The sequence below is a fragment of the Drosophila guanche genome, unplaced genomic scaffold (genome assembly GCF_900245975.1).
Source record: "Drosophila guanche unplaced genomic scaffold, DGUA_6, whole genome shotgun sequence".
Classification (NCBI taxonomy): domain Eukaryota; kingdom Metazoa; phylum Arthropoda; class Insecta; order Diptera; family Drosophilidae; genus Drosophila; species Drosophila guanche.
Window position 1 is genome coordinate 7065329 of NW_022995748.1, and position 14755 is coordinate 7080083.

The window sequence follows — 14755 nt, forward strand, 5'->3', positions numbered from 1 at the left end:
AACTTGGCAAACTTATTTGGAAAGCGACAACTTGCCACAGCAAACGAATTAAATTAAAAGCTGCGACTAGCGAATACCCTCTGCGGATATTACATTGTTATTTACTATAAATAAAATTTAATTAAGAAATCTACAAATATTTCTTTGACTTATTCTTTTAGGGCTCTAAGAAATCATTGGGTACAAAAGCAAACAAAAATTAAGTAAGAAATTAAAACCAGGCTACATTTAAACATAAACAAAACGAGAAGAATGTGAGCAAGAAAAAAAACCAAGGAGATTTCGCACACATGTGTGTGAGTGTATTCACTTACATATGTACATATGTGTGTGTGGTGGTGTGCGTGTAACCATGTGAGTGTGTCACTTTTGTTTCAAATGAGTGGCAAAGAGTGACAAAACGAAATGAGAACCAAAAGCAAAGAGAATACGAGCCAGCCTGGGCAAAAGTAAAGACCAACCCCACCCAAAAAGGGAACAAAAAAAAAAAAAACAAATCAAAAGGAGAAAGAAGATTTAACGACAAAAACAAACAAGAAGAAAACGGGAACGGGTGGAGTGGGGGCTGATGTTTATACCGCATGTGTGAGTGTGAGTGTAAATGTGCATTTTATTTAAATGAAAAATAATTAAACTGTGGATTGAAGTCTTTTTTTTTTGGGCGTAACGGAAAGACAATTAGGAAATGGTCGTTTAAGCAGAAGAGTAGGACGGGGAGTGGAAGAAGGGAAAGGAATGGAAATGGGGAATGAGTGAAATGCGTAGTTCTATCGGAGTGGAACTAAGAACCCAATGGGCTTTGCTCCACTTGGCTCTTTGCGATTATTCCTCTATCCATTCCATTTCATTCCATTATTTTCTCTGCGCATTTCGCGTTTTTCCTTGGCTGTTAATACTATTATTTTTTCATTTGTGCAGTGCAACCCACACGCGGATTAGTGTTGAAATTAAATCGATTTAATGCTCGTGTGTGGGTGGATTTGTATAAATGTGTGTGTGTGTGTGTGTTTATTTGAAACCCATTTTTTAATTAAAGTGCAGCCGTTAATTGCATTAATCACTGCACTGGCTAGGGGCGTTACTGCATGGAAACTGAATGAAAATGCGAAATGAATAGGGGAGGCAAGGCGACACTCAATAAAATAGCAATTGATTTTTGCTTTATTATTTAATGTGCTATCAAAAATCAAAGAAAGTTAGTGCAGGTATTTTGTCAGTGAATTCTAAACAGTAATTGGCATTAAAAATGTAATAACTCGTTGGTTAAATAAAACTAAAATGGAAATTAATGCAAGTATATTTATATGTGCATGGAGTGGGATTAGAAATAAATAATAAATATATATTTATAATCCAAGGATTATATTGTTTCACATTAAATATACCATTAAAACCTCAAACAAAATTCGAATTTCCTTTCAAACTTTAGATTCTGATGGCACAAATCAAATGCTCTTATAATTACAGCTCCACTGCAGTAGTCTGAGTAGCCAGACTGGACGTCACAGACAGCGGCAGATAGAAACCAAATACAATTGACATTTATTGGCCAATATATATTTATAAGGCCCGAACGGAAGTGGCCGAAACCCCGAAAGGAGACTGGAGACTGGACTGGCCATAAAAGAGAAGCAAAAATACGAGAAAATATCTATTTCAATGCTGTCGAAGCTGCATAAAAACTGTCCAACGACAGGCCAAGGGGCAGCTCCTCCTTCACGCCACATGCAAATGTCCGCAAGGAGAGCAGCGAGTGGGAAGCCAACCCATAGACAACAAACTGGGCGTGGCTGCATCTGCTGGCTGGCCGTGATCGGACTTCTCCTGCTGGTGCCTGGTAAGTGAATTATATGGAAATCATAGGGGAAGGGGACGGGGAAGGGGACAAACAATGGGGCATGGTGAATGCTAAATCTCGGCTAATTCGGATGGCACAAAGTCCCTGGGTGTAATGGGCGGACAAAAACGTTGATGAAATACTTCCAAAACTTGCCCAAAGCCTCAAAATATAAATGACACTGGCAGCCTTGTCCTCGTCCCCACTCTTAGATGAGTGCCCGAACTTGGCGATAATTAATTTTTAAGCCGCGCAAAATGAAGCGCGGACAAGTGGCTGGCACGGAACGGGTGGGACAACGGAAGGGAAAATCAATCGTTCGTAAAATAAACAAATCTTATTTTTCCGCAAACATTATTTCTCATCAGCGGAGTGAAGCGAGGCGGGTGGAGACATCACCAATAATGGCAGCAGAGCGCATTGATGACAACAACATTTTTTCATAAATGCGCTCATTCATCTGCATGAAACGATGACCAGGGCGGGGGGTTCCTTGATTCCAAGGAAGTCGTTGAATAACGCGAGGGTTGCTCAGGGAATACACAAGTCCCCCAACTAGAGCTCACCTAAACATGATATTTAGTTGCCCAAAAACTGATTGACAAACCCTCGCCCCACCACTCAACAGACTCGAATCATTGCGCTTTCCAGCCACACCGCTCCAAGGCCACTATTCCACCCAAAACGAAGCCAAAATGATGATGTTGCAAAAGAAACTACGATACTAAATATCCCTCCAATGCTTCAGACTGCCATTTTTGCTTTCCCATTCCTTCAAGTGACTCTGTCTGCTTTTTGCCTTTGTTTTGGCCCTGGCCAAGAGGCGCGAGCGGGACAATGTGCAAACAAGCAAAGCGAAAAGGCAACTTGACTGAGGGTAGTGGATATTTATGTATATGTATATATATACCCGATGTATAAACAACGAAAGCAATTGCTGCCTAGAGACAGAGAATATTTCATAATTTTTTGCGTGATAAAGTCGCATTTTCTGGGATTAAATGAGATTTTCTTGCAATTACCGAATGCGTGGGCTGGCGCAGAACTTTTATATTTATTTATTTTGCTCTTCTCTTCTTTGCCATCGGGATAGCTAGCTGTCTGTGCCATATAGTAATTTGTTCTGCAATCCCCGAGTACTCATCGAAATTACAATTTCTGTCGGTTAGCAGCTTAGCCGAAAAGCATTCTTGTTCATATTGATTTGGTTTGGAAACTTTGCTACTGGGCTGCGGCATCGTAATGGGAATGGCAATGGGAATGGGAATGGGAATATCATGAGAATTGGAATTGGAAGAGTTTCGGGGGGATGAAAAGAAAAAGTTGCCTTTTCAATTTGGCCACACAATGCGATCGATACTTTCTAATTTATGCTAAACACAAACAATGCAGATGTACAGGGGCAGAGAAAGTGCTCTCTTCCTGACCAACCGAACAATAAGCAATCCAATGCCTCACATGTGGGTTGGGGTCTAATACTCATTCAAAGCGCAGCTCATCCTCCCGCAAAGAGGAAACTTTTGCATCTAACTTCAGCCTAGAACCGAAAAACATGCAACATGTTGTGTTGGCGCCCTCTGCTCTCCTGGCAAAACAAAAGCAGAAATTGGCTATATCCTTCAATGCAGGCTGCTGCCTGGAAAAAGTTTGTTCTTCAATCACAATGGCTGGTAGCAGCAGCAGCCCTGCCCGAGATGCGTTTTCAATTTTCCCGAATGCGCAAAAGTCAGTTAGCCTTCTCGACTGCATCTTCTCTATCATCACAATCATCATCAGCATCATCATCATCATCATCATGTTCTTAACCCACATCACACATACGCCCTGGTGGTGTGCTAAGAGCTTTACATGCCTGATGCTGCTACCCAGAGCTTCAGTTAAGCATCTTCCCTACTCACACACACACACACACACACTCTTTCTCGCTCAGACACACACGTAACTCCCTTCCCTTAGCACACACTTCACTTTGCATATCACATGAACTTGCACTTTGCAATTTTTCCCTCTTTTTTTTGGGCCAAGACAGGTGGGATGTGGGTGCTAGTGGGGTGGGCTGGGGCTGGGGCTGGGGCGGGTGTGGAACCTTCTTTGTCTAGCAGACATTTACCGTTTACTGTTTTGACATTCCAACTCGGCTGCAATGCAGGCAGGCGAGTGACGTGCCTTTTGTCAGCATCCAACCATTGTGTGAGGAGTGCGGTTGATGTCAGTCAGTTTGTCGAAATTCCCATGTAATGGGCCACTCTAAGCCTGGTGAGAAAGTGAGATAGACGCATCGACGCATAGACAGAGACAGGGAGCAGCAGAGAGCGAGAGGTTGGTATACCAGCAGAAAATATTCTTTTATAAGCTAGTAGCTAATATGGTTGAACTGGGTAAAGGGTTTGGTTTCCCTTGCCGCCAGAGCTTAATGGCAAGGAGTGTGCTAAGAATGAAACCAAATGTGAAATTAACTTTGAGAAGCCATGACTTGAGTTTGATTTCAAGCTACCTTACAGAACACATAATCAAGATCGAGACGAGTCTCACAGCTATGTAATTAAAGTGATTGAATAGAAATATATTTTAGGGATTTTTGTAAATATATTTTAATTCAACTCCACACTGTGCATTCCTAGATCAGTCTCCAGAGTCCATAAAAGCTTCAATAGAATTACTCTATGTGTTAACATAGCCTTAGACATAAATTAAATACTTGTAGAATATTAAACATAATTTTTAAAGTTACTAAAGCACTCAACTCCATGCTCCCATGGGAGCTTTGATTAGGTAACTGACTTAATGTCCCTAAAATATCTTACTTATAATTCATTTGTAAACATACGGAATAAAATATAATAATCCAATTTTCAAAAAATGCACTTTAATATCCATTACATTCGTACGAATTCAATCATAATGCCTGCAGGTCTGCTATCAAAATTAAATCCACCGCAATTGGATAGCAGATCTCTCGTACACAATTGAAAATTAATATGCCAGCTCTCGTTTTGTAATCCCATAATATGTATCAACTATTAAGTGGCCTAGGCACGTCACAGCACGCTGAGCTGCACTTAAGAGCGTTTTATTAAAAAGGCAAAATCAGAAAAACAATTTACGAAATTTGCATTTCATATTGCTGCATATTCGTGCAGCAAGTGAGGAAAAATTACCTTCAAATTAAGTTTTTATATATGTGCATGTGTATGTGCAGGCTGTGAAGGGATAAAGGCTTATAAAATATTCTCAAAAATATGTGAAAAACTGGCTTAAAATCGCATACAAACTGCCAGAGAGACCAAAAACTGTAATAACATAAAAAAATAGTTGACAACAACGCCAGCAGAAAGTACAATGAAACAGCAACAAGATGGTCAATGTACCCGTATAAATGTATTGCAAATTGTATGCTATCCTTTCATACACTTTCAGAGGATATTTGAGACTTGATGCAGGTGTTTCTAGAGCAGAAAACATAATATTTTCGAACCGGATTAGGTTATATTAATGACAGATCTTCTTGAACTGTCCCTTAAATCCTCAGTTGCCACTCATTTTGCAGCCAATTATGGAAGGACTAAAAGATTCTCCCACTATCGTATCTAAATATCACACGGCACACATAATCCTTATGGAAGGATTGAAAGTATTTGACGAAATATTTATATAATAATATAAAGGGTATCTGACAGTTGCTTCACCGAAACTCTGCTTCATATTTTTCTTTTTTTTGGCTATGAAATATGAGTCAAGTTTTCAATGCATGCCGGATGCATTCATTATACCGCTGACGAGACTTACCGAGAGTAAGAGAGAGAGAGAGAGAGAGAGAGAGAGAGAGAGTGCGACAGGGAGTAGCACACATGCATGCCATTATGCATTCTCATGTGTGTTTGTGTGAGGCAGATTTTCTTTGAGTTTTTTTGTTTCTGTGCACATATATGACAAATGCATTGCACTCTCAAAACGCACATACACCCACGGATACAGTCACAATCTTTATGATCTCATGCATATGTATGCGTTTATAAATGCCACTATACGGAGACAGATACAGATAGTCAAAAAGAGAGAGAGAGAGAGAGAGAGCGAGACAGAAATGGAGCTACCATTACTTTAAACCAAAATGGCGGTCGCTTTTGTGTTGGTCGATACAAATCCTGTGGACCAAACATCCTGGCGAAATGTATATTTTATGTAGTGAAAACTTTTCGCTCGGCCAGTAACAAATTTAACAATATTAAAAATAAATACCAAAAAAGATTAAAACAAATTTAAGTTAACCGCCTCGTCTAGCAAATGCCCAATACTAAAGGGATTTGATCAAAGTTTAAACAGAAAATTAATACGCTTAGTTCTGTGCCTTCGATATAGAGATATAAGAAGGGAATCTGTCTCTCTAAATTACATATTTTCCTCAGTTCTTGTGACCCTTTTGAAATTATACCAAATTAACTTTGAAACAGAATTACGCATGCCATCAGGTGCACAGTCCAAACAAATTGATTGTGATCCCTTTTTGATTTCTGGAAATTAAATGAGATTTTCCCATGAAACAAATAGTAACCCATTCATTCAGGGATTGCAATAAAATAATGCATTGCATACTCTCAGCGTTGGCAGAGGCGGAAAGGGAAGTGAAGAAAGAGGAGAGGAGACAAAAAGCGTGCAGAGAAAAAGTCGCCGAGAATGCCAAGTCACGAAAGGAGAGAGGGCACTTTGCGAAAAGGCGTTTGCTAATTTTCTAAGACATCAATTCGAGGGGAGCGATGGAAGTACGTGTGACAATGTCTGTCTCTGGCTCGGGCTCGGGCTCTGGCTCTGTCGCTGGCCTTCCGCCACCCCCAATCGAGGCGCTTTTTTTGCGCTGATTTTAGCACGCACACATTTTGCATACTGATCAGCAATCAGTGGCAACAATTCAGGGAGTTTTTCGGGGGCATTGGGGCGACCTATGTAGGAAGTGTCGAGTTCAAATTAAAATTCCACTTTGGCATTTGGGGAATTCAATTATTTTTGTGTGCCACTCCCCCCCCCCCCCCCCCCCCCCCCTTGATTTTAGCTTCCTTTTCTGGTCATGCAAGCTGACAGTTTGTCCTCTTGCTTTGACCACGAATAACTAGAAAGTACTCGAGGCAGCCTCCATCCACGATTTAAACAAATAAATACCAAAGCATCTCTTACACATGCCCAGATTTATTGCCTTCCATGGGGTTGCCAATTGTCGTGCAATGCAATCAGCGTGTCTATTGATTTGGAAAATTAAATATTTCTTTCCTTGATTACTCAGAGCACAGATGCAAAAAAGCAGCGGAAAAGCGTTTGGCAAAATGTCGCGGCCTATTTCCATAAATTACCCAAACCGATTTGCCTTTGCTGCTTTATGCAACTTCCGGATGCCCTTAGAAAACATTTTAATTAGTTCAAAGCGGCGGGGGACCTATTCCTGTCAAACTAAAAGAGGTTTGCGGTGGGTCTACGCGTGTGGGAGAGTCTGCAGGGGGCTAACAGCATGGCCACATTGTTATCGTTTCCGTATAGCGTTCCGCTAAAAGCAAAAACATGTCGAGGCTGAGCACAGAGGAGAGAAGGGAAAGGAACCGAAGACGAAAAAATATTGTAGGAATTTCGCTTGCTTAACGGAAATGTATAAATTGCATTTTGCGCCATGGCAAAGGGGCCTTAATGCGTGGCAGGTGGTGGAACGGAAGGTACAAAGGAGATGGAGTGGGTTGGGTTTTGGTTGAAACTATAGCAGCTGCATCTGGAAGAATGTTGTGCTAAATTTTAACCACTACACAGCTGCAGACACACACACACACACACACACACACACGCAGACCTGGAGCACCAGGATGCACGGAATGGGCGACAAAAGTGTCGCTGACAAATTGAGTTGAAGGCACAGAAGAAAAGGGTTATAGCCTCAAAAATGCTCACTTAAATGCTGTAAACGTTGCGAATGTATAAATAAATATGTATTCGATTGTAATCTTATTTGTGTTTATTTATTTACATTTATTTTATTTTAAAGATCATTCATCTAATTCGAAAATTCAGAGCAGTCCAACCTCACTTTTTTTCTGTCGGGTGTCAGGTGGTAAACGCCATACATTCACACACATGCAGCCAGCCACCGCATAAAGACGAAAAAAATAAAAGGAAGAAATGAAAGAAGATGAGAGAAAAGATGGAAAGTGTTAAGAGCATTTTAGCTCTTCGTCTCGCTCAGCACACAATTCGCAGACATTTTTCACCGCCATTCTCTCACATCTTTTTCGGCGGGGGAAAAGCACTTTGCACTAATGCACCTGAAAATTTAAAACATGTCATAACATAAGCATTTATCCCTGCGGCAGGAAATGGATGTTTAATCTTGCACTCAACTTGAATTTTCTCAATTACATTGCAAATGGATTGGAAATGCATTGAGCACTAATTAGCACTTGCTGCAGTCCAATATAATGTAAACCACGTAGCCACGAAGGTATGGTCTTGATGGTATCCGTGTTCCACACTAGTACTGGTTGCAATAATCAGAAAACAAATTAAAGATCTAATCAATAAACCAGTAAATCTCTTCAATAAATTGTAATCCAAACGAAAGCTCAGACACACTCGACATTGAATAAGTAATTCCCAAAACTTATTCCATAAAAAGCTTTCAAATTTTCGCTAATTGATTTTTCCAGCAAATAATAAACACTTCTCGCACACCATGTCGTTCTTAATTTTGTCTCCCCAGGCCAAAAATAAATAGCATAGAGAACACGAAGAAATGTCCCGCCCCGAAATGCTCATAAATTCCATCAAGAAAATTCCCCAACGCCTGTTGAAAAAAAAAAAACAAACAAAAAAAAGTGGCTCACAGAAAGCTCTAGATTTTTGGGCTCTTGTGTGGGCGTGGCTGGGAAAATATTTAATTTATTTCAATTTCACTTTTAATTTAGGCCCTAATCTAGGCAATTTGTACACTTAGACGCCATTAAGCGAGACATGGAAAGAGAAATTAGGCACAAAAAAACAATAATTAAAATACGCTTTACACGGACTCGAACGACAAGGGAATTGGTTGAGTAAAAAGATATAGAAATGATATTTCAAATACTCTGTACCAGAATCAATTATTCTTAAACCTCTATTTCAAGAGCTTAGCTAAAGCTTCAGTCGTACATATTTGATTATGCAGCTAAGGTACCCTCTGCTTATAAGACATTTATCCCCTGGAGTGGATAAATAAGAAGCTCAGTCGACGCCTTGGTCCATCGCCTTCGAAGAAGCGGACATCATCCCTTGGACCATAAAATGCTCACGGAATATTTATTTGTTTTCATTTATTTTCAATAATTTCGAATTTCCATTACATTAGTTTCGGTTGCTTTTTTTTCCGCTGCTGCTTTCCCTTATGATGTCCTTTATGCCTTTGCACGAAAACAAACAAATTTCGGGAGATTTGGGGAGACGCCGCAACGCCGCAACGACCCAAGGCACCCCACCACCAACGCCGTGCCGTCGACAAATTCTTGCTTTGATTACTAAACTAAATTTCACCCCGAAAAAGTTGCTACAAATATAAAATAAATGCCATCGGTCTGTGGCCCCCACAACAGGCCAGGAGGCAAAAACTTTTCTCATTTCTACATCCACCCGTCGATGCTCGTACAGCAGCAACGGCTGCTGGATTCTCTTTGGGACTAAGAATTTCTTCGAGATTATGTACCACGAATACTTGGTTACTTTTCGATATGCTCAATTCGCTGTACACAAATCCAAGTGACTCTTGGCACTTGCTCTGAACAAAAATTTACACATATTTTGGAGTTGTTTTCGGGTCTGGGTTTCGTTTCATTCTTGCGCCAGCTTCTTCTTGTTTCTTTCTTCTTGTGAGTTGGTTTTGTCGCATGGCTTCCGTTTCCTGTTCATTTGCTCACATTTGGCATGTCAGATGTGGACATTTTTTTAATAAAACTGTCAACAGTTGATGTAGATTAAGAAATTATGGCAGTTCGCAGAAAGTTTTCTCTCGTTCTTGCGAGATGTTCGGCTTGACTTTCGGGGGAGGAGAATCAATCAGCGACAAAGTTCTTGGCTCAATGAACTAATAATGTGAGTGTGCTGCAATATTCGAATCGCTTCTGCTCCGCTCTAAGATTGTCCTGCCATGAATTCAAATGAAGTTCGATTCTCCTTCGGCCCCGGTCTGACCGCCTGTTTTTGTCGAGATTTGCCACCGGGCACAGAAAACGCAAATCTATGGGGCCACTTATTGCATTTTGATGAGAATCCGATTTGGATTTCTTTGAATTTGCCTACCACAGCAGCTACCCAGCTCCCAACTCAAAAGGAGCCCCGGCTTATTGCCTCTCTATTCAGCTGCCAGGCTTCAGGATGTGCCTTGTCCAGCTGCAGTTCCAGCTCCACCTCCTCCTCCTGCTCGATTTTGCAGGCGATTGCGTCAAAATCATGCATAACTGCATTTTAAAATTACTATGAATGGGGGACATGGTCCTTCAGTGTGTGGTTAGCCTATCGTTTATCATCCTTCTCGCCACATACTGAGACTGACACTGAGACTGAGACTGGGAAGGTAGCACTGGGCAGTGCATTATGTGGTCAACGCAAACATTGGATGAATTACGAGCCCGGCAATGTGTGTCGGACATTCATTGAAATTCAAATTTCAAGTTGGTTTGCCTCTCCCCCCGTCTCTGACTGCGACCCCAACTTAAGGTTATTCCTAGTAATTAGTTGAAACGAAATATCGATGCTTAATCTGGTTAAATTGTGGGAGACAGCTTCCTATTTCATTTGCGAATCCTTACAGCTACCTCCTGCTTGTGGAAATCCTTCCCTCTGCTCATCGTAATCAGATTTCCAAGGGAATGTGCCTAATGCCGAAATAAGGACTCGTCTGACGCGTAGCCACTCGTGGATAACAGATAACCGCCAGACGATACAGTTGAGACTTTTGCTGCTTATCAAAACCGAATTACAAATACCCCCACGAGCCGAACGAACTGGTGGGCGGACAGAGCCCAAGGGGATAAGCCTGAGGCGAACAATGGGATGATTGAAGGGGCCACAGCAAAGTCTTTTATCAAATGAATGTTCCATATTAAATGCGAACAAGACAAATGTGAGGCAACCGAATCGCCAAAGCCTTCTTGTTCTTGTTGACTTTAAGTTAGACAAGCGTACGGTCGGATGGCCGAAAGGAACCCAAAGACATTGCAAATCTCAGTCACTTGAACTTAATCACGGCCCGTGCTAAGGATACAAGACAAATAGCACAGGAACAGGAATGGACACAGAAAAAAAAGAAGAACACAAAGCTAGCAAACTAATAGACAGAAGGACACCCTTCTGGTTGTAGTTGTTGTGGGCTGACTATTGATAAGCATCGCATTCATTAATTTATATGTTCGATGAGTATCGGGCGCAGAATCGCACAAGCAGAAGGAGGACTCCTGCGTCAGGATAGCTTTGTAATGCGAAACTAAGTGATTCGAGTCAGACATGTGTGTTTGTGTATGTCCTGTCGGTCTGTGCGTGTCTGTATATCTTCATTACAAATCCTAGCTGGCTTTTGCCATGCGGATTTCAAATGAAATGTTCTGCCTGGTCTCTAAAGCCAACCAACTCCCCTTTGATGGCACAGTGGGGCAAGGAATCCTAATGACTTAAGGAAACATCTCTGCTGCGGTCTTGACCTTCCTTAGTCCACTGTGCAGCAAGGGCGTCCCTCTCCATCTCGACAGTCTTTATGGCCAGCGCAGAGCTGCCTTTGCTGGGGGTTCGGAGCGTAGCCCCTCTGTAGCCTGACTTAAGTAGTAAATTCAATCAATTTGGACGAGGCACACACACACATCGCACATGGCACAAGACAAAGAAAGAAATCTGCTTCCGAGGAACACGGAGAACAATAAAATCTCAACTTAAATATGTCACAGCAATTAATACAAAAGCAGGCAGAGCCCAATCCAAACCAAAACGGAGCCCCACATGCCAAAGGAAGATCCTAGAGCAAGGACAATGCTTTGTGGGTGTGGAGCTGGTGTCGAAAGGTCTTTGAAATGAAAGTGAACTCGCACAGGAAGCTGCTGTAGGCCACATGCTCGATGTGGCTGTCATGTGGGGCTGCGTAATAGTGTCCTTCCACTCAGAGAAAGGTACTCGGAGACTATTTTGCATTTGACATCTCATTTGAGGATTTGTTTCTTTGAAATTTAGGATTTGGGCTTTTGATCAATGCGCAAATGGTTGACTCAGCCCCCGAGGTCAGATGATATATGGCCAATCGATGATGCGAGGCAAACAAAAACCAAAACATTTACACAATTAGAAAACAGGCTCGGCCTCAGCCAATAAATCAAATATATTTACATATATCAAAGTGAGGCATGGGCATGTTATAAATCAAGACGCTACAATCAATTAAAATGGGGAAAACAAGGCCAAGGCTTGTCTTGTGGTTTTCTGGTTGCTTCTTGGCCTGTCAAAAGGAGTATGACCATGGGACAGAGACACGTAATGTTTGTGCTGAGTGGAATTGAAATCAATGTGTGGGCTATCATGAGATAAGGATTGTCTGGAAGCTGCTGGTCTGGCTATCGAAGAGATTTTAGTTTGTGGATCATTGGAGGCATTGGATATGTTCAGCTGATTATTCACTTCCCAAATCATCTGCAAGTTTTAGAATGTTAATGTCAAACAATCAACTTCAGCCAACGAGCAATCAATAATCCCCTCAAGATGCTCCATTTGAGTGGCGTTAGCAAAATATACAGAAAATGACTGTGAACAAAGGTATTCAAAGATATTTTATCTGTCTGTCTGTCTGTCTGTCTGTCTGTCTGTCCATGCCCCCCAGCATACATTTCCGTAGATTATAGTGCCCACAGATCCGAAAGATGCCAGCATGTCAAGTAGCAGCAGCAGCAGCAGCAGCAGCATAAACAATGATGGCAAAGGTGCTATAAAATGGCAGACAGCAGCTCAAACTGCAAAGGCGTAGACAAACCCTCAACCCCCTGCCCAACAGCAGCATTGTTTTGTAATTTATTTTGTTTCAGACAGTTTTTCCATACCTGAACCGATAGCCGAAAGCTAACCGAAATCAACTTGCTACTTATGCGTCAGCATTGCATAAGCAAGGCACTCCCCTCTCAGGAGCAGCAGCAGCAGCTGCTTCTTCGTTGATTTTTTTTGAGAAATTGCAGCATTACGTGCCACAGGAGTTCCAGCCGCAGTTGAGCATGCAGAGCATGCACCATTCTCCTCTGGGCTCTGGGCTCTGGGCTCTGGACTCTGTTCTGCTGCCGGACCACCAAAGATAAATTGATATTTTGGGACTCTGGCAACCTGATATTTACCTCTGTGCACACTTTTGTGTGTGTTTTTTTGTTTGGTTAGGCAATACGCAAATGGGTAAACTGTCCATTTAAAAAAAAGGAGCAGTAACAATATGAACGGGGACAAAAAGGCGGACAGTCGGACAGTCGGACAGTTGGACAGTTGGAAAAGTTGCAGTCGTTTATTGTCCATTGTCGGGCATGGAGTTCTCTATCAGAATGCCTTAATTAAGAACGCTCAGTCTGGCCAAAGAGTCAGACTTCGTTTCGATTTTTAACAGCGCAGCTGTTACCAAAGCCCCAGCCCATACCCACTTCATGCTGTCATCCTTTCGGGCAGCAGAACAAAAAACAGCAGAAACCAACAATTTGCAGTTCACAGTTAAAAGCACAACAGAATACGACGCGGCGGCAGAAGGCAGCTGGCTGGCTGCAGGGAGTGAGTGCCTGGGACACGTTATTGGAAAAACACCGAAAATTGGTTTGTTTGACGTCGGAATGTCTGGGCAAGTAACAGAGCGGACATGTACCTATATGAATATATATATCGCATTCGTCGCATATAGTTACCGTCACTGTACAAAACTCTCGGATGGCCACAGAAATTGTTCAGAAATGGGGAGAGAGAAAGAATCATTGACGGGCCGGCCCAGAATGCCGGCCCAGCCAACGATAGACAGCCAATCATGGCCTTTATATGCGCTCTTTTGTTAATAACTTTGTGGCAGTCCGGTACCAGTCACAGTTCACGATTTCCATTGCGCTCAATTCAGTAACGAACTCTGACAAATATTTAAAGTTTAATCACAGAAGCGAAAACGATAATGGAAGTAACTAAAAATATATTTTCAAGGCAATTTTAAATTAAATTTATTGCAAAAGATGCATAAACAGAAACATAAAATCACAGAATGGAAGTTTTATTTTGCAGAATTATTTCTTAATTTTAAACTAGTCCAAAATATATCTTGGGATTTTAGGCATGGCTGAGAAGTGCCTCTAAGTGGATGGTCTTAAGATACCAGACATCCCGTCACCATTTACTCTAAGCCATGTGCAAACTTCATTCAAGCAATTGGAATTTTTAGCATTGTTTTCTTTTGTTTTTGGCAAAATCAAAATCAAATTATTTCTGAAGATGGTTATATAACAGCCCTGACATCATTCTTTTTGCACCATTTAGACACACATTGCAAGCTGAAATCTCTGAAAAATGTCCACAAACATTTCGAAAAGCGGTTGTCAGTTGTTGAAGCATTCATGGGATCCCTCATGCAATGCGAATTCTAAGAGCGCATATGCAAGAAATCGTTTTTCGCAACAAATATTTACAAGAAATACAAGATTTTAATTTATGCACAAAATGGCCCCGGTCCTGGGATTGGGCGATTGGGGTCCAAACAAATCGATCCATCACCTGCAATTGCAGCTGGCCATGCAAGATTTCTGTTAACGGAAACCGAGAGCTGGAAAAAAGCAAAAAGTGTATTTGTATCTATGCATTTTGCATGCGGGCTTTCAGCAACTGTTGTCTGTCAGGTGGTGGACACACTCTCGAACACACACACACACACACACATGG

The 14755-nt window shown here is 41.6% G+C and overlaps 1 protein-coding gene across 1 annotated transcript in view; it reads left to right on the forward strand.

The window, feature by feature from the left end:
* LOC117584332 overlaps positions 1-14755 on the forward strand; it is a 42023-nt gene that overhangs the window by 12523 nt on the left and 14745 nt on the right. The window contains exon 2 of the mRNA XM_034273163.1: positions 1468-1837. Within this exon, the coding sequence (XP_034129054.1) occupies positions 1660-1837 (178 nt within the window). The 5' untranslated portion in view covers positions 1468-1659. The remainder of the gene's footprint in view (positions 1-1467; positions 1838-14755) is intronic.